Below are 20,892 nucleotides of genomic sequence, written 5' to 3'. Positions count from 1 at the left end.
CCCCAACCGTGACCAGCTGCAGATTCTCTGCATAGCCAGTGGCATTTCTGGTAGCACACAAAGCAGTTGGGACTTCACTGAGGTTTGAGGCCTCACTGGATTTTGGGGCTTCCCTCTTCCTCTCTGGGCAAGTCGTGCTGATATGACCCACCCTGTCACATACAAAGCATTTCCGAGTGTCAGTGGTTGGTTGCTTGAATCCAGGAGACAGCGGTGCTTGCCTCCTCTGGGTGACGGGTGAAACAGGTTTAGCAATCTGTTCTCCCTTCCAGCTGGGAGTAGTAGTTCCCCGGGACTCGGGTGCTCTATGGGCTGTGTAGGAATCTGCCATTTCCGCAGCCTCATCCACTGTCTTTGGTTCGCGATCCAGCACAAACAGCCGGACCTCAACAGGACAAGTGTGTAGGAACTGGTCCTTTATCATCAGTTCCTGCAGGGCATCCAAGGTTTTAACTGACAGTCCTTTTAGCCGCTGCTGGAAGGCAGTGCGCAGGTTGCAAGCATGATCCAGGTAACTGTCATTAGGACCTCGCTGCACTGTCCTGAAACGTTTGCGATACACCTCTGGCGTGAGGTGGTATTGTGTAATGATGGCTTTCTTAATTGCCTAAAAGTCTGTTTCTTTCTCCTGGGGGAGACTCACAAACGCCTCCAGGGCCTTGCTTCTCAGCCCTGGTGTGAGGTATCTTGCCCACTGCTCACGGGGCACCCCATACTGATGACAAGTCCTTTTAAACCCCTGTAGGAAAGTGTCTATGTCAGAGACTTTGTCCATAGCGGGGAACTTATCCAGGGGGATTCTGTGGACTCGCTCACCTTTGTGTTCTGCGGGTCCAGCAGTCCGGTTCTGCTGCCAAAGTTTAGCCAGCTACAGCTGGTGTTGCTGTTCAGCTCTTCCCTCCTCTGCCCGGAGTCTGTCCCTCTCGGCCTGGAGTCGCTGTGCAGCTTGTTCCCTCTGGGCTTGTCGTATTTCCCTCTCTGCTTGCCGATGTTCCAGGATCAGCTTTAGGCGCAGTTCGGGCTCAGCCGAACCTAGTAGCAGTAGGTCGGCTTCCAGAGATGTCATCTCCGTGTTCGGTGGATCGTCCAGGACATCGTCTCCACTCGCATTCTGTGGCGGGAGTGATTTCCTCCTCTGGCGTGTCGTGAGCTGCATCCGCTGGCGTTGGAGCACGGGCTTGCTCTGCCTCATACTCCTCGAGGGCATGCACTATCTGCTCCTTAGTCTGGCCGCTCGCCGTCTCGATGCCTTTGTGCTCACACAGGTTGAGTAGTATTTATTTGCTGTGCCTTGCATAGCTGGTTGCTTTCTGAGCCATCGTGTTGCAAACGAAAAAGAAAAAAGGGGGGAGGGAAAGCAAAAATGCCAAGTGTGTACCTTTGTGAAAAAAAAAAAGTATATAAATTCTGCACTGAGCAGACTTCTGTAGGCTAGTCGCTTCTAGCAAGCTTCCAGGCTTTAGTACTCAGAATAGCGAGCTAAACTGCGTACTAATGTACTAAACGTTCCCACCACTGCCAGCCAATTATGTCAGGAACCGGCCCGCGGCACGCCTGTGTATACGGTTCCCGACTGCGGGTTTGACCAGATCAAGCGGGAAGGAGCCTTATTCAAGCTACAAACAAGGCTGGGACCCCTCAAACACTTCCCACTGCCACCACTAGCCGTTGCTAGACACGTCCACTCAGCTGTCGAGTGCTCAACACGCAATCTGCGTTTTCATATTCGGGTCAGCTTTGCGCTTTAGGCCGAATACGGGAACGCCACGCACGTACATGCACAATTGCAATCTTATACTGTAGTGAAGCAAAACCCCTAACAGTCGTTCCGAACGATACTGTCAGCCACTCTGCTGTCGAGCTACTCGCACTGGCGTTTTTGAACGTTGGGTCAGCTGCGCGCTTTAGGCCAACGTATGACAAACGCCCCACACACAATGCAATTACAATCTCATACGGTAGGGTTGCTCAAACGTAAAATCAGGCATGGACTTTACACTTCAGTCTCTTCTGGGCTATAAGTGTTGGTTTAGTACAGCAGAAGTCAATCTTATTAAATAACAATTTAATATTCCAGAAAAAATGGAACAATGCAGAAAATAATATATACAAAAGATGTACAAAAAACAAAGTAAAAAAGTTACAAAGTAAAAGTTACAAGATACACACAAGACAAGTTGCAAAAATAAAAATGGAATAAACGTAAAGTGAACTTTTACCATCGCAAATGTCCAACCGTGAAGAGACACGGATTTACCGATTTTCCTCGGGATCATCTCTAGCGAAGAACTACTCTCGGGAGAAGATAATTTTTAAGCATCTGGCCCTGCTTCTTATACTGGGAGATATGCCTGGAGGCTGCAACTTCCTTGGGAAGGGGAGGAACTAGTTTTAATTAACTCTTCAGACATAAATTCCCAGAGATCTAACTTCCACATGTAAGAGTGCATTTTCGCACACACATCAAAGACTTTTTGGGTAAGGCTGTCATAAGTAAACTCCTGGCTCAGGCTGGGGTGGTCTGCAGCCAGTCTAGGTGACACATCTGAGACCGTATTCAGACAAAAGGGTCCGACCACCTATATAGGCTTCAAAGCAACTGTCTGATTAAATGTTTCCTAATTAGAAGCAGACAATGGTAGTTTTCCCTGCTGGACAATGAATGCAATCAATTTACATTTACATCAGGAACTCCCATTAGCAGTTCCCTGCTACCAGAGGAACTAAATGCAAATGTAGGTTCATTGACATATGGACAATTACCTTAGTAGTTTCCTGGAGCCAGGTGACACCTTCAAAAGCCAGACTGGCTTTTAGCAGACATACATATCTGAAGTACACAGCCGACAGGAAAATGAAAATATACTACTGTATTATCCCAACATCATAACTAGCTGCCATATTCCTGACAGTGCTCAAATCCAAATATATTGCTCCAGCTTTCCTTTTATCAGTGTGGAATTACCTGTTTTCCTTGTCACAGGTGGGACAATCTCAGGGGGCATGACCTGGTGGTCACATGCAGCAAAGTTAACCGTTGCCCATTGGGGTGAGAAATAGATAACGAAAGATCATGCATTAGATAAGTTTCATGACACAACTCCAAAATGTGTTGGAAATGGATTCTGGGTAAGTGATTGTGCCTCTTTTAAACAAATGACTTTCCGTTATATTGCAACATGAGAGCTGACGGCAAGAATTACCTATGTAAATACAGCAACGGTATATTGCTGCTAAATAACATCCTCCAAGGCACAGAAATCACCAACTATTGGAAGGGATGAAAATAAGCTTAATTGTGCTGAATGAATGGGAACAATAGCTTTCCAAAATAAACATGTAGAGATGTAGGTCCCAGTTTTAAGGCAAGATACATCTGCTATAGTTTAGTGTATTTTCCACTGAGGAAATAGATTCAAAAAGTATAAACTTCTGACTAGAAAGAGATGAACATGATATACTTGGAAGGACATAAATAAGTGTACAGCTGAAGAGGACAATGTAAAATGAAAGAGGTCTTCCTATACTGCTGCAACCTGTAACTTGGGTAAAACTGCCATTGTAAATCTGCAGCTCTTGTGTGCTGAGTGAGTTCCTTTTCTCTGGAGGTGAACCATGTATGAATGATATCTTCTATTGGCAATTTTGAACTCTGTACAGCACCACAGAATATTTATAAACAATAAAAAAACAGCAATAACAACAAGGAAACCAGTACCAAATAACTAAAAACATTCCAGCATGAAGAAAAATCTCAGGGTGTGAGAAGCAGCAGAGGTTACACCAGGGGCGTAACAGTAGGCCCTGCAGCCCCTGGGGCCCGCTTGTGGCCGTTTTGTGGGGGCTGGAGGGGTGGCAGCATTAGGGGAAAGCCTTGCCCACAGTCGGCGGGGAGAGGGGAGGTTCCCCCCCCTCTCCCTCACCTCGGGGCTCTCCCCTCTGCGCTCCCCTCCAGCTAGTGTGCTAGCTCCAGTGTGTGGGCAGCGGGCAGCGCCGGGCAGATACATACTTTCTTTCGTGCGTTCCATCGCAGACTTCTCGCTCTAGCGGTTGACGTCACTTCTGGAAGTGACGTCACTTCCGGAAGGGACGTCAGGCTCTAGAGCGAGAAGTCTGCGATGGAACGCATGGAAGAAGGTATGTATCTGCCCGCTGCCCACACACTGGAGCTAGCGCACTAGCTGGAGGGGAGTGCAGAGGGGAGAGCCCCGAGGTGAGGGAGAGGGGGGGAACTTCCCCTCTCCCTGCCGACTGTGGGCAAGGCTTTCCCCTCATGCTGCCACCCCTCCAGCCCCCACAAAACGGCCACGAGCGGGCCCCAGGGGAGGGGGGGGGGCGGCCCGCTCTGAAATTCTGTAGGGGGGCCCGGTGGGGCTTAGTTACGTCCCTGGGTTACACAATTGGTCATTATTGATCTGCAGTTAAATAGGAACTCCAGTGAAAATAATATAATAAAAAAGTGCTTAATTTTTACAATAATTATGCATAAATGATTTAGCCAGTGTTTGCTCATTGTAAAATCTTTCCTCTTCCTGATTTACCTGATTTACATTCTGACATTTATCACATGGCAACATATTTACTGCAGGCAGGTGATGTCAATGTAAGGAAATGCTGCTTGCATTTTTGGCAGTTGGAAACAGCTGTTATTTCCCACAATGCAACAAGGCTCCCACAGTGCGATGCCAGTACCTCAGTGCTGTAAGGTGCTGACATCACACTGTGGGAGGGGTTTCACCACAAAATCAGCCCCAGATGATCCGTTTGAGAAAAGGACTAGATTTCTCATGGGAAAGGGGGTACCAGCTACTGATTGGGATGAAGTTCAATTCTTGGTTACGGTTTCTCTTTAAGCCAAATGGCCCAAAATCACAGGCCGGCATCTCCTTTGACCTGCTAAATTCAAAATTAAATGGCAGACCTTAGGGCTGTTTTATACTACATGTGATTTTACTGCATTTTACAATCGCATGCAAATCACAAAACTCAAGGCCATCAGAAAAAAGATGAAAATCTCAAAACAACCTAGCAACTGAGTGATGAAAACAACAGAAGCTGAGAACCTTGCAACAAGCAATCACCGCAACATGACAAATCAGTCAAATTAAATTTGTTTTGTGAGTCTAAGGGCCCGTTCAGACTGCACACGTTTCCAGCCGCGTTTTGGAAACGCGTGCAGAAGGCCAACACGCACGACATCAGACAGTGCATAGAGTGCACTGTCTGATGTTCACACTGCATGCGTTCCGGACCTGTGCGGTCCGGGAACGCATGCTGCACGCAGATTTTACAAAAACGCGCGGCTGTTCCATTCACTTTTCAGTGATGGGATCAGCCACGCAACGCACACAAACGCGGATGGCGTGCGTTCGTACGCGTTGTGGTCCGCACGCGTTCCGCACGCATGGCCATCCGCATTTGTGATCTGAACAGGCCCTAAAGCTAGCTGGCAAATGGTCAGTAACTCCCTGATGAGTATCACTGGCACTGTGCCACCTACAGTACATATCTGATCAAATATATTGATGGAGCCACAGTCCTGCTAGCTTTGTACCCACTCAGTACAATACATATGTATGTCACTGCTCCTCCAGTCATCTGCTTAACTAAAACTAACTACGACTCCAAACATTCTTTCAAAAGGACTGTCAAAATGGATTGAAAATATATCATTTGAGGACAACACATCACTGAAAGATTCAGTTAAAGTAACTGAATTTGCCAAAAATAAAATCCCCTTATTGCTACCTTTAGGCTACTTTCACACTTTCCATGTTTCATAGCGTCACGGTACTCTCCTCGGCTGCAGCTCGTCGCGAGGGCAATGTAAATCTATGGAAACTTACCCACTATGGCAACGCAATGTGGTGAGGTAGAAATAGGGAAATTGACGCAAGCTCACCACAAACTCTGTAATGCATTGCCGCACGATCCGTGCCTACTGCATGGATCATGGAGCATTGCAAGTCTATGGCGACATGGTAAGTGTGCATTAGAGATTGTGGTAGCTGCGCGGCATGCATGCACAGTGCAACGGTAATCCAGAGACACACTTCCTGTCCAACAGAGAGCATACGTCAATGAGGGGGTAATGGCGATATGCATATTACCCTACCAGCGCACTTAGCTTGCGCTTGTAAACTGTGCTTGTGTGTAAACTTTGTACTTGTAACATGGACTGCATTTTGGTGAGAGGACAGTAACATACCAGTTTGAATAGACTGCTATGTAATTGTTGTGGCCTTCTATAGTAAGTACTTCCTAAAACAGGAAAGATGTACCCCTAGGAGAAATCAGGCTAAAATATTCAACCAAATACTCTAAACACGCCCCAATACCCCAGCACCAAAGTGGTCTGCTGTACAGTAAAGAACACCTTGGGTTTTTTTTTACACGTGTGAATCTTTTTCATGTGCTGTGGCCTTGTAATGCTGAAAAACTAAGGCATATTTTGTAGGTCTGCTATTAATATTTCTGCTAGTCTGCAATCACTATCTGTCCAATTGAAAATCACAAAAAACACAATATAGCTACAGTAGCGCTTTAGTAGTATACAGTATTTGAACTCATCAGGTTCCTAGTTATTTGGTTATTATAGCTATGAACAAATATATGAAAACCCAGACGGAACACTCCATTCCGTGGTTGTGATCATTCACAATTTTTCAGTAGTTTTGTTTTCTTTTGGCATTAGTCCTTTCACCCACGTAACAAATTGGTTATCATGTGATTCCCTGCCTGGTATTTAGCCACTTATTTATTGATGGTCATGATGAATTTTATGGTGGAATGCAGCAAGAATGGACAGTGGACAGCATGTAGATGTATACAGAAAATTATAGAAGAAGACAAATGCTTACAGAAGAAATACACAGATGACAAAAGATATAGACGAGTACAGATACAAAAATAAGTAAAGCAGAAGTGAAGCTTTATTTATGTTAATGAAAAAAAAATTGATTTGTTTATTATAATTAAACATACTGCTTTGTTTTTACATATGAATATATTTTAGCAAGTCTGCACTCATAAGATCACCCCACCTCTGGGGCACCAGAGGGAAAGGCGGGTTGGTCCTTTTAAACATAATAATGTAATAATGCACTGCATAGCAAAATCGCGTCAAAAATCGATCCGCGGTGCGATCACGCTTAAGTAAAAAACGAATCGCGGTAGTGGAAATTACCTACAGCGATTCCTATGTTATTAGGCAAACTGTTGCAATTTAAAAATCACTAGCGATTTGCGATTTTGCGATTCAGCATCGCAATCGCCGCTAGTGGAAAAGGGCCCTTAGAACAAAGGGAAATGCTGAATTTCATAATACTTTCATCATCTTTTGTGTCTTGAAAATTATTATACATTTTATTTATCATGTTACTTTTATCACTGTCATTACTAATTCTGTATTTTGTATCATTTTTGTGTTTTGTCGCTAATGATGTATCTTGTATATTGGTGTGCACCATTGTCTGTATTATTATGTACACCATGTTTCTTTCTTACTTTGTACAGTGCCACGGAATATGTTGGGGCTTTATAAATCAATAATAATAATAATAAAATTGTTCGCAATCTGTGGTAATATAATAGACCGCATTGGGGAAAAACGAGTATTGTGTATCAAAACATACATTATTTCTTGCTAACAAACAAAACCTTACCTAAGACAATAAAAAAATTGACTAAAGTATAGACGCTTACCTGCATGCTGTTTCATCATTTAGATGTTCGTTTAGAAGCTTGGTTATTGCACTCAAGCTGGTGCTCATCCTGCACATGTCTAGGCCGGGGATGCCTAGAAATGCATTATATGTGTTTGTGATGTTCCTGATCTCCATGAGAAGTATGTGATGAAATGAATGCTCAATGTTATTCAGCTGATTCACTAGATATGTCAGACACACCTTGGCCATCATCTGTAATTCAAACAACAAAATATGGTGAAATTTAGACAGTGCTACAACAAACTGATGCAAGATACAATGGTATGGATTTTAATTAAAAACACAGAACACATATGAAAATAAGAAGGATGTAAATGCACAACACAAGTGCATTGGTGTCCGCAGAACAAGAAAAGTTGGGGGACGTGTGCTGCGCCGAAATATAGGGGGGTAAGTTGTGTGGCACGTGTAGCACGCTGCACCAAACAACGGAAGTGAAAAGTGGGCGAGGCTATGAACCAGGATGTGGGTGTGGTCATGGGTGGAGCCAAATTTGCATGTACTTAGCAATGGTGGGACAATAGACTAGGACTGTAGTATGAATTAGATTGTTAAAACAGCTCCAACACAGATACCCCCCAGTTTAGGTAGTGACAGGGTCCCCCATGTATAGTGACAGGAACCCCTCCAGTTTGGGTGGTATCAGGTGCCCCACAGTTTAGGTAGTGACAGGTGCCCCCTAGCTTAGGTAGCGACAGGTTCCCCCAGTTTAAATAGTGACAGGTGCCCCCCAGTTTAGGTAGTGACAGGTTTTCTCCAGTTTAGGTAGTGACAGGTGTTCTCCAGTTTAGGTAGTGACAGGTGCCTTCCTGTGTAGGTAGTGACAGGTACCTCCAGTGGCTGGATAGTGTAATTGTTAAGGGCTCTGCCTCTGACACGGGGGACCAGGGTTCGAATCTCGGCTCTGCCTGTTCAGTAAGCTAGCACCTATGCAGTAGGAGACCTTAGGCAAGTTTGCCTAACACTGCTACTGCCTATAGAGCGCGTCCTAGTGGCTACAGCTCTGGCGCTTTGAGTCTGCCAGGAGAAAAGCGCCATATAAGTGTTTGTCTTTGTTTAGTGTGACTAGGACCCCCACTCACCATCATCCCAGCACCCACCCCAGCGTCAGACTTCAGAATTAGTTGGCAACCAGTGAGAGCGGGCACACATTACCCCCATGGACACCGCTCTGCATATGCGGAAGTGATGTCACTTACACATATCAGTGCGTGGTCCGCGAGGTCCTAGCGACCGCACTCACTGGCTGATTGGAGGTCTGACGCTGGGCTGGCTGCTGGCACTTAGGCAGAGGGGATGGCCATGGGAGAGGGGGGCGGTTGACGGCCAGGGGGGCGTCCGCCACCTTTTTGCCCGTATGTGCGGACGCCCATACACAAGTGCACAAAAAATCTTTATTCCTTTTAAAAAATACCAGTTACAGTATCTGGCTTTCATGCTGATCTTTTGCCTTTAGTAGTGTAAGTCATTTACTGTACCTAAAGCCATCATGCAGCCAGTAGAGTTACACCAAACGTTATTCAAGTGCTCCACAGCAGTGTGTTGTGTGCAGAGTTTTGAAAGTATTGAATAATAAGAGGTACACCAAACTACCAAAATGAAGCATGCAGGACTTTCCTTCAGTGCACTACAACACAACACAACGCAGAGATGTCACTTTTTTGCTGGTTTGGAAGGGGCACTACAGAGAAACTATGAAGGGGGGCACTATATTGGAGGATAATATAAGTTAGGGCACTGAAACTGAGCACACTATAACTGCTGATACTATAAAGGGAGCCTATAATAAGAGCACTGTAAGAGAGGGCACTATACTATGAGGCCCCCAGTGTCTCTGCCCCTCTACCCTCTGGACTGTAAGCTCATAAGGGAAGGGACCTCCCCATCGTGTTTTTCTGTTTCTGTGCAATTTATCATATGAACATCTATCAGTATTGGTGATGTTTTTCAAACAACACATTATATGCATTTGTACTTATGTTACTGGTTGTCCTGATTGTACAGTGTGTTGAACTGCTCATGTATCTATGCTCCCCATTGTTGTATCTCTTTTACAATGTACAGCACTAAGGAAGATGTTGGTGCCTGTCTCAGTGTCCTCCTGTGTCCATGTGCCGAATGTGGCCTTAGGAGGGCTTCAAGCAGCGGTTGTGGATGGGGCACACGTGGATGGGCATACACCGGGGTCGTGGCCATGCGCACATGGGAGGTCACGACAATATGTGCACGTGAGATCACGCTGACTGCGGCAATGAATGGCGCGTGCCTGTTCCCTAGCACCCGTTATTAAACAGAAGGGCTTTGTAGCTAGAAATAATTACAATATATTAGGACCAATCCATCTTACTTTTTCTCCTGAAGTTTCTCTGGGAAATAATGTTTCATCCTCTGTTTAAAATAACTTTTCAGCACTCTGCAACTGAAAAAGTACCAAAAAGTAGGTGAAAAAGCACTGCCAAGATTTTTCTAAGTATTTTCTTGCTAGCTGGTGTCTTAAAAGGCTTTTTTTATAAGATGTAAAAATAAACTGGATTGGGCCCAACATTGTATTTTTTTTTTTATCAAACAACACATGCTTAGTAATTTACTATGTATTTTCAGTATTTTTATCCTGTTTTCATTTTTTGTGCATCCTTTTCTTTAGAGGCGTGAGACACTGTGAAATGAGGAGTAGTAAAGCTTGTTCGTGACATGTGATCAAATAATAGATGAAGCATGTTTTTTACGTATAAGAGAAGTTAGTCACTTTAATACAGTAGCTACAGTATGTAATTCTGATTCACATTTTTTTGTTATGCCCATTACTTGGTCTTCCCCAATATCTCTGCTGTGAGCTATTCGACCTAGAAACTGCCTCGGTAGGAACCATCCTCCTTAAGTCTACCTCAATGGCACATGTCTGAAGTAGCAGCTCAGCTACATCCTCCCTCCTGCTACCTGTTTGGGAAGGGCAGTAAGAGGCAGCTCAGCCATACCTCCCCCTCTCAGAAGGGAGTATAGCAAAGCCAGAGGAGAACAGGAGACAAGTAGTAGCAGAATCACATGACCACACTGCTTCAGCAGAAAATTATAATATTTATACCCATTTTTAGCAAGTGGTTTAGCATCAGGTTGTGGGCCAGTGTGGCATCCTTTTAGAGTGGAAAGGGTGTTTTTAGGCTTCAGTATCTAGTGCCTCAGTGACCCTGCACAAACCTGTATGCCTTTTAGACTGCATTGCTGGCTGCCTGCCTGGACTGGTGATTTTAGACATGGGTAAAAACACTGTGGTTTTCTGCCCTTAATACCATGTAAATGAGACCTAATTTCCATTGTATTTCAGATCATTCTACCAGAGGCACATTAAGAAGCTGCTAAGGGGATTTACAGCATAGTGCAGCATGCCAGAGATGAACAAGTGTATTGGTCCCGTCCTTACCTCACCCACATCCATCGGAAGAAACTTCATCATCATCATCCCTCCTTCCTTTTCCATAGGACAGTACATGTCACTTGGCTGTAACCATCAATGTGTCTATATAACACTTGTGCCCATAATTGTTGCCCTAGAGATGGGGTTCTAACCCCTATGTTTGACAATTATTGTACGCACTCTAATGGTGGCGATACATGGTACAATTTTTTCATACAATCTTACCATTTCTATGTAGTATAAGGGTAAAGTAAATTAATATACTGAAAGGATAATTTATGCAGCTCTCTTATATTACATAAAAATGGTAAGATTGTATGAAAATGTTTTACCATGTATGGCCACCTTAGGGCTGTTTCACCCCAGGAGCGCTTTTAAAGAGCTTTTCTGAGCAGATGCGCTCTTCAGAGTTTTGAAATGCGATTGGACAATGAAATCTTATAGGTGATTTGAATCACCACAAATCAATATAAAATCATTCCAAGATCACTTCAAAATCAATAGCACTTTTTGGTGTGAAGCAGGTCCACAGTTACAGTACAAACTGAATATTACAAACAGATCACAAATCTGCATGCACTGTAGTGCACAGTACCATAGGCACAGATTGTAGCAGTGTATACTTATTCTAAGAAAATATAATACATTCAAACTGCAACTGAAATCATTATTGTGGTAAAAATAAATAAATACAAATGACTACTGCTTTAACTTGTAGCAGAACACCCAAAAGATAGTATCAGCAAGTGAAACCAGTTATGCAATAGCTAGATGACTTCAAAAAGAAAGGTCCCACTGATTTACAGGCTTTATCAGCACCAAGCAAGTCACAGGATTCAATGAAGCATTTATTGCTTATCACAGAAGTCTGTTTCCTCTCCAGATACTCAGTACATCTTGCTTCTGCAGTCTCACAGATTACCTCTGAACTTGGACACTAACCAGCATTCATATTAATGGGTTCATAAATCAAAGTGCTCATGTCTACATGTCATAAGCATACCAAAAATAGCTGCAATCAGAGGAAATGTCCTGAATTTTGAATATCATATTGACATTGCATTCTATGAATATGTATATATGTATATGTGTATATATATATATATATATATATATATATATATATATATATATATATATATATATATATGTGTGTGTGTATATATATATATATATATATATATATATATATATATATATATATATATATATATATATATATATATATATATATATTATATATATACATATACACATACATACAGTGGGATGTAAAAGTTTGGGCAACATTGTTAATTGCCATGACATTTTATGTATAGTATAAATCGTTGGTTGTTATGATAAAAAATGTCAGTTAAATATATCATATAGGAGATATACACAGTGATATTTGAGAGGTGAAATTAAGTTAATTGGATTTACAGAAAGTGTGCAATAATTGTTTAAACACAATTAGGCAGGTGCATAAATTTGGGCACCACAAAACATGAAATGAAATCAATATTTAGTAGATCCTCCTTTTGCAGAAATTACAGCCTCTAAATGCTTCCTGTAGGTTCCAATGAGAGTCTGGATTCTGGTTCAATGTATTTTGGACCATTCCTCTTTACAAAGTTCTAGTTCATTCAGGTTTGATGGCTTCCGAGCATGGACAGCTTTCGTCAACTAACACCACAGATTTTCAATTATATTCAGGTCTGGGGACTGAGATGGCCATTCCAGAACACTGTACTTGTTCCTCTGCATGAATGCCTCAGTGGATTCTGAGCAGTGTTTAGGGTCGTTGTCTTGTTGAAAGATCCAACCCCAACGCAGCTTCAGCTTTGTCACTGATTCCTGGACATTGGTCTCCAGAATCTGCTGATATTGAGAGGAATACATGCGTCCCTCAACTTTGACCAGATTCCCAGTCCCTGCACTGCATGATGGAACCACCACCATATTTTACTATAGGTAGCAGTTGTTTTTCTTGGAATGCTGTGTTGTTTTACCTCCATGCATAACGCCCCTTGTTATTCCCAAATAACTCAATTTTAGTTTCATCAGTCCACAGCACCTTATTCCAAAATGAAGCTGGCTTGTCCAAATGTGCTTTAGCATACCTCAAGCAGCTGTTTATGCTGTGGGCGGAAAAAAGGCTTCCTCTGCATCACTCACATATACAGCATCTCCTTGTGTAAAGTGCGCTAAATGGTTGAAAAATGCACAGTGACTCCATCTGCAGCAAGATGATGATATAGGTCTTTGGTGCTGGTCTGTGGGTTGACTCTGACTGTTCTCACCATTCATCGCTTCTGTTTATTCGAGATTTTTCTTGATCTGCAACTTCAAGCCTTAACTTAAACTGAGCCTGTGGTCTTCCATTTCCTCAATATGTTCCTAACTGTGGAAACAGACAGCTGAAATCTATGAGACAGCTTTCTGTATCCTTCCCCTAACCATGATGGTAAACAATCTTTGTCTTTAGGTCATTTGAGAGTTGTTTTGAGACTCCCATATTGCTACTCTTCAGAGAAAAGTAAAAAAGAGGAGGGAAACTTACAATTGACCCCCTTAAATACGTTTTCTCATAATTGGATTCACCTGTGTATGTAGGTCAGATGTCACTGAGCTTACCAAGCCAATTTGAGTTCCAATAATTAGTTCTAAAGGTTTTGCAATAAATAAAATGACAACAGTGCCCAAATTTATGCACCTGCCTAATTTTATTTAAACAATTATTGCGCACTTTCTGTAAATCCAATAAACTTAATTTCACTTCTCAAATATCAATGTGTGTGTCTCCTATAAGATATATTTAACTGACATTAACTGATATATATATATATATATATATATTATTATTATTATTATTACTTAGTATTTATATAGCGCCGACATATTACGCAGCGCTGTACAGTGTATATATATATTGTCTTGTCACTAACTGTCCCTCAAAGGAGCTCACAATCTAATCCCTACCATTGCCATATGTCTATATTATGTAGTGTAAGTACTGTAGTCTAGGGCCAATTTTTAGGGGGAGCCAATTAACTTATCTGTATGTTTTTGGAATGTGGGAGGAAACCGGAGTGCCCGGAGGAAACCCACGCAGACACAGAGAGAACATACAAACTCTTTGCAGATAGTGCCCTGGCTGGGACTCGAACCAGGGTACCAGCGCTGCAAGACGAGAGAGCTAACCACTACGCCACCGTATATATATATAAACACTCACCTAAAGGATTATTAGGAACACCTGTTCAATTTCTCATTAATGCAATTATCTAATCAACCAATCACATGGCAGTTGCGTCAATGCATTTAGGGGTGTGGTCCTCGACAAAACAATCTCCTGAACTCCTAACTGAATGTCAGAATGGGAAAGAAAGGTGATTTAAGCAATTTTGATTGCGGCATGGTTGTTGGTGCAAGATGGGCCGGTATGAGTATGAGTATTTCACAATCTGCTCAGTTACTGGGATTTTCACGCACAACCATTTGTAGGGTTTACAAAGAATGGTGTGAAAAGGGAAAAACATCCAGTATGTGGCAGTCCTGTGGGCGAAAATGCCTTGTTGATGCTAGAGGTCATAGGAGAATGGGCCGACTGATTCAAGCTGATAGAAGAGCAACGTTGACTGAAAAAAAACACTTGTTACAACCGAGGTATGCAGCAAAGCATTTGTGAAGCCACAACATGCACAACCTTGAGGCGGATGGGCTACAACAGCAGAAGACCCCACCAGGTACCACTCATCTCCACTACAAATAGGAAAAAGAGGCTACAATTTACACGGGCTCATCAAAATTGGAAAGTTGAAGACTGGAAAAATGTTGCCTGGTCTGATGAGTCTCGATAGAGTCAGAATTTGGCGTAAACAGAAGGAGAACATGGATCCTTCATGCCTTGTTACCACTGTGCAGGCTGCTGGTGGTGGTGTAATGGTGTGGGAGATGTTTTCTTGGCACACTTTAGGCCCCTTAGTGCCAATTGGGCATCGTTTAAATGTCATGGGCTACCTGAGCATTGCTTCTGACCATGTCCATCCCTTCATGACCACCATGTACCCATCCTCTGATGGCTACTTCCAGCAGGATAATGCACCATATCACACAGCTCAAATCATTTCAAATTGTTTCTTGAACATGACAATAAGTTCACTGTACTAAAATGGCCCCCACAGTCACCAGATCTCAACCCAATAGAGCATCTTTGGGATGTGATGGAACAGGAGCTTGGTGCCCTGGATGTACATCCAAGATGCTGTCCTACCAACATTTCTAAAGAACGCTTTCAGCATCTTGTTGAATCAATGCCACATAGAATTAAGGCAGTTCTGAAGGCGAAAGGGGGTCAAACACCGTAATAGTATGGTGTTCCTAATAATCCTTTAGGTGAGTGTGTGTATATATATATATATATATATATGTTAGAAGCCTTCGGTTTTGGATGTGCTCTTTGGATAGAATATAAAGAAATGATTGGCAAATTCTGCCCAGTGTTCTGAATTAATTGCACTGCATTTTGAGTCATATCCCATTATGATAACTTTCCTCCAGACTTTTCTCCAAGGAAATAATGTATCATCTTATCTAAAAGTCAAACATTTTTTTTCAATACTAAGTAATTGAAGAAGTACTGGTTAAGGGCTCTGCCTTTGACATGGGAGAGCAGGGTTTGAATCCTGGCTAGAGTCAGTACATATTCAGTAAGGAGTTCAGTAAGGCGCTCAAGAGGCCACCCTGCAGTGTTAGGGAACACTGCAGGGTGGCCTCTTGAGCGCGTCCCAGAGGCTGCAGCTCTTGATCGCTTTGAGTCCGACAGGAGAAGAGCGCTATACAAATGTTTGGATTATTATTTTTATTATTAACTTGTAAGTAAACCTTTACTTCCATCTGCAGTACCATGAGTTACGCTATTAGCGCAATTTGCGATACTTGAGTAGCCCAACTGTTGCTACAGTAGCGCGTTACTAACTAGCGTTACCATTAGTAACCCGTGTTACCGTAGCAAGGGTCGCGCTACTTTACTATCACAAGTCGCGCTTATAGCGTAACTCACGGTATTGCACACAGAAGTAAAGTTAATATTGCCATGCACTATGTGTGCACATCAGTATTACCGTGTTTTGTGCATCGACCGCAATGTGCTTCTTCCACATGTGGAAACAAATTTTGTTAATTTATGAATTTTTTAAGAAGGTTATGGACAGTATGGTGCCGAAGGGGTTAGCACTCTCGCTTTGCAGCGCTGGGTCCCTGGTTCAAATCCCAGTCAGAGCACTATCTGCAAGGAGTTTGTATGTACTCCCAGTGGCTGTGTAGGTTTCCTCTGGTCACTCTAGTTTTCTCCCACATCTCAAAAAACATACAGATAAGTTAATTGGCTTCCCCCTAAAATTGGCTCTAGACTACAATACATACACTACATGATACATACATAGACATATGACTATGGTTGGGATTAGATTGTGAGCCCCTCAGAGGGACAGTAAAGCGACAAGACAATATATTCTGTACAGAGCTGCGCAAGATGTTGGTGTTTTATAAATTCTAAAAAATAATAAAACTTTATAATAAACTGAACTTTACTATATTTTCTTTATGTGCCATACTTTATATCTCTATATCCATCCATAACCCCATGAAGTTACATTGGCTGGTCATTCAACATAAACTGCATTTGTAACTTAAAAGGGGAAGTGGGGGCAGGTTTCCGATTTCACCCAGGCTCCACAGTTTCCCATCAGGTCTGTCCATCTAATCCAGTTAGACACCAGTCAGAAACATCTGATCTGCATGCTTGCTCAGGGTCGATGGCTAAAGGCATTAGAAGCAGATGATCAGCAAAACAGCCAAGCAATGTGTATTATTTAAGAGCAAATATAAATTGCAGCCTCCATATCCCTCTCAGTTCAGGTGTCCTTCAAGACCTACACACAAGTGATGTGAAACTCAAATGATCTAGATATTGAATGTGTTGTCAATATAACATGCTTTACAAAACATGTGACATGTGACATGTGTCATACTAGCAACGTGTTAGCTAGGTAATATGAATTGCACTATATCCTCAACACAGGCTACATTACGGTAGTTGAGTAAATTCAGGTAAAATTGCTGTGGGATGCTTGTGTATTGTAATTTTACCAGCATTTGGCGAGTGAGTATGGACTTATGTTCTTACTAACAGTTTTTGTTCAGACAGAGGAAAGTGTTTTGCCTTCTATTTACTTTTCAGAAGAGCTAGGGCTGCATTTAACTGCTTTTTGAGTACCTCATTTGCATAGATAAAAGCACTGGTTTATTAACTCTTGCAAGCTGCACAGAGCAGGAAGCATTGCAACTTTAGAAAAGTGCTCAGCAGCAGTAATTAACAAACTAATACACCCACTACCAACTGCAATGGCAGAAGATCCTTAGGAGAGTGAGTTCTTTTTATCTCTGTTCATAAATCAATCTAAATAATATGAAATAATTTGGGTCAAATCCTTGTAATACATAGACAAGAACATAGACAATACCAGTTGCCTGGCAGCCCTGCTGATCCTCTGCCTCTAATACTATTAGCCATAGCCCCTGAACAAGCATGCAGCAGATCAGGTGTTTCAGTGGTTCAGACTTATAAGTCTGATCTGATAAGACTAGCTGCATGCTTGTTTCTGGTTTTAATCAGATACTACTGCAGAGAAATAGACCAGCAGGGCTGCCAGGCAACTGGTATTGATTAAAAGGAAATAAACATGACAGCCTCCATATACCTCTCTCTTCAGTTCCCCTTTAAAGAGAACCCGAGGTGGGGATCGTACAAAGAAATCTATACACAGAGGCTGGGTCTGGCTATAGTGCCCAGGCTCTGTTGCTAGGTGAATCCCCGCTAAGTCCCCCCTGCGCTCCGCTCTCCCCCATAAATTACAGCCGCGCTGGCGACATGCAGCATGTCGCAGCGGGCTGTATTTACTTCACTAGTGTCACTCACGGCGCTCCCACGCCTCCTGCAGAGCGCCGGTCCCCGCCCGCGTCCCTTCCCTCGCCGCTGTTTGGAGGGAAGGGACGCGGGCGGGGACCGGCGCTCTGCAGGAGGCAGGGGGAGCGGCGTGAGTGACATTAGTAAGGTAAACAATGCCTGAGAGCGCGGCCGTAATTTATGGGGGAGAGCGGAGCGCAGGGGGGACTTCAGGGGGATTCAACTAGCAACAGAGGCTGGGCACTAAAGCCAGACCCAGCCTCTGTGTATAGATTTCTTTCTAAGATCCCCACTTCTGGTTCTCTTTAAGAGTTAGGGAAATACTGATGCTGGTCTGTTAGGGGTTAGCTTAAATGAGAGGCTTACTTCCTGCACATGTGAACATATCTAAATTGTCTACTGTATGGACAATATAATACATGTTGACATGAAAGCCCAGCATCTTTCATGTTTCAAGATTTTAACTACATGATGGGAATGATTTAAGGCTGTGGTATGCAATGATGTACTGTCTGCAATGCAGATACGTGAATTCTCAAATGTATAATCTATGAACACAGGAAGGACTGTGCGCTGGGACTTATGGTGTCACAACACATATTTGCATTTTCAACAGCCACCAGTTATATGCCCCAGAAGATGGCCGAAATGATAATGAACAGGAGATGTAGCTTTATAAACGTATTTTGTTAGAGAAAAAAATCAAAAAGGTGACTGCAACAGCTAACAAATATAATAATAATACCTCATTAAAATTTGACTTTTTTGAAATAAAAAATAATAGCATTTCCCTCCTTACAGATAGTGTTGGGCGAACAGTGTTCGCCACTGTTCGGGTTCTGCAGAACATCACCCTGTTCGGGTGATGTTCGAGTTCGGCCGAACACCTGACGGTGCTCGGCCAAACCGTTCGGCCACATGGCCGAACTAAGAGCGCATGGCCGAACGTTCCCCGAACGTTCGGCTAGCGCTGTGATTGGCCGAACGGGTCACGTGGTTCGGGCCCGAACGCGCTCTGATTGGCCGAACGGTCACGTGGTTCGGGTAAATAAATACCCGAACCACGTCATATCTCCGCCATTTGTCTGTGGGTTTAGCTTTGGGTAGGCAGGCAGGGTAGTTCACTCTCCAGCCACGCTAGCCAGGGTCCCCCCCAGTCATTGTGTGTCGCTGCTGGGAACAGTAGTACACCGCTCGCTCAGCCACACTATATATAGCATTGTTTACTGCCACTGTGTACCTCGCTCAGCCACGCTATATATATAGCATTGTGTTTTCTGACACTCTGTGTACACGGCTTAGCCTGACTAATATAGCATTGTGTGTACTGCCACTGTGCACCTCGCTCAGCCACGCTATATATAGCATTGTGTGTACTGCCACTGTGCACCTCGCTCAGCCACGCTATATATAGCATTGTGTGTACTGCCACTGTGCACCTCGCTCAGCCACGCTATATATATAGCATTGTGTTTTCTGACACTCTGTGTACACGGCTTAGCCTGACTAATATAGCATTGTGTGTACTGCCACTGTGCACCTCGCTCAGCCACGCTATATATAGCATTGTGTGTACTGCCACTGTGCACCTCGCTCAGCCACGCTATATATAGCATTGTGTGTACTGCCACTGTGCACCTCGCTCAGCCACGCTATATATAGCATTGTGTTTTCTGACACTCTGTGTACACGGCTTAGCCTGGCTATATAGCATTGTGTGTACTGCCACTGTGCACCTCGCTCAGCCACGCTATATATAGCATTGTGTTTTCTGACACTCTGTGTACACGGCTTAGCCTGACTATATAGCATTGTGTGTACTGCCACTGTGCACCTCGCTCAGCCACGCTATATATAGCATTGTGTGTACTGCCACTGTGCACCTCGCTCAGCCACGCTATATATATAGCATTGTGTTTACTGCCACTCTGTGTACACGGCTCAGCCAGACTATATAGCATTGTGTGTACTGCCACTCTGTGTACACCGCTCAGCCAGACTATATAGCATTGTGTGTACTGCCACTCTGTGTACACGGCTCAGCCAGACTATATAGCATTGTGTGTACTGCCACTCTGTGTACACCGCTCAGCCAGACTATATAGCATTGCGTACTCTGCCAGTCAGTGTGTATATTGCTGGGATCAGTAATACTCCACTCACCGCCAACCACTATATGAGCTCACCATGAGTTCCTCAGAGACCTCCGCTGTGAGCAGCACTCCCAACAACAGCAACAGCCAACGCCCCACGCAAGCTATAACATCCACTACAGCAGCCAGTGGTCAGCAGCAGCCCTCTCCGGAGGAGAATGTTGTGTCCATCGGTCCGTCGCCAGAACGATTAATGAGGGCTGCCATTGAGGAGATGATGGGGCCTGATGTGGAGGAGGAGGTCGGGCTCAGGCCAGCATCCCAAGTTAATGTTGAGGACGATGAGGGGTCTGTGTCTGGGGATGTTGGGGTGGCAGAGGTGGTGGGTGGGTCAGACTCAGGAGAAGAGTTGTATGATGAGGATGATGATCGGGACCATCTGTATGTGCCTCAGAGTCCGACCCCGGAAAACATGTTGTATCGTGTGTTTAGGTACTAAAATCTGCGTTCCCACTTCCCAGTACTGCCTGCAGTGCCCGGGTCCACGGATCCATATAATTTTTTGGGCAGCACTATCAAACTGTGGTACTATGAGTGAGTTGCCATGGTCCTTCTGTGCTGCCTGTCACACTCACCGTCTGTCTGCAGATGGATTGTTCAACACAGCTACGCCATCTGACATGTAGTCCTGGACCTTGACCATCTTCTCTA

At 43.7% G+C, this 20,892-nt stretch overlaps 1 protein-coding gene across 2 annotated transcripts in view; it reads right to left on the bottom strand.

Moving 5' to 3' along the window:
- Window positions 1-20,892, bottom strand: part of VEPH1 (ventricular zone expressed PH domain containing 1) — a 471,495-nt gene that overhangs the window by 274,162 nt on the left and 176,441 nt on the right. For both annotated transcript variants that reach the window (XR_011031377.1, XM_068280844.1), the window contains exon 7: window positions 7,705-7,919. Coding sequence is in view for 1 of the 2 variants with exons in the window: in XM_068280844.1 (XP_068136945.1) it covers window positions 7,705-7,919 (215 nt within the window). In the remaining variant the exon portion in view is untranslated. The remainder of the gene's footprint in view (window positions 1-7,704; window positions 7,920-20,892) is intronic.

This window comes from Hyperolius riggenbachi, chromosome 4, assembly GCF_040937935.1.
Source record: "Hyperolius riggenbachi isolate aHypRig1 chromosome 4, aHypRig1.pri, whole genome shotgun sequence".
Classification (NCBI taxonomy): Eukaryota; Metazoa; Chordata; class Amphibia; order Anura; family Hyperoliidae; genus Hyperolius; species Hyperolius riggenbachi.
The sequence above is the reverse complement of the archived record's forward strand: the minus strand, read 5'-3'. Positions and strand labels throughout refer to the sequence as shown.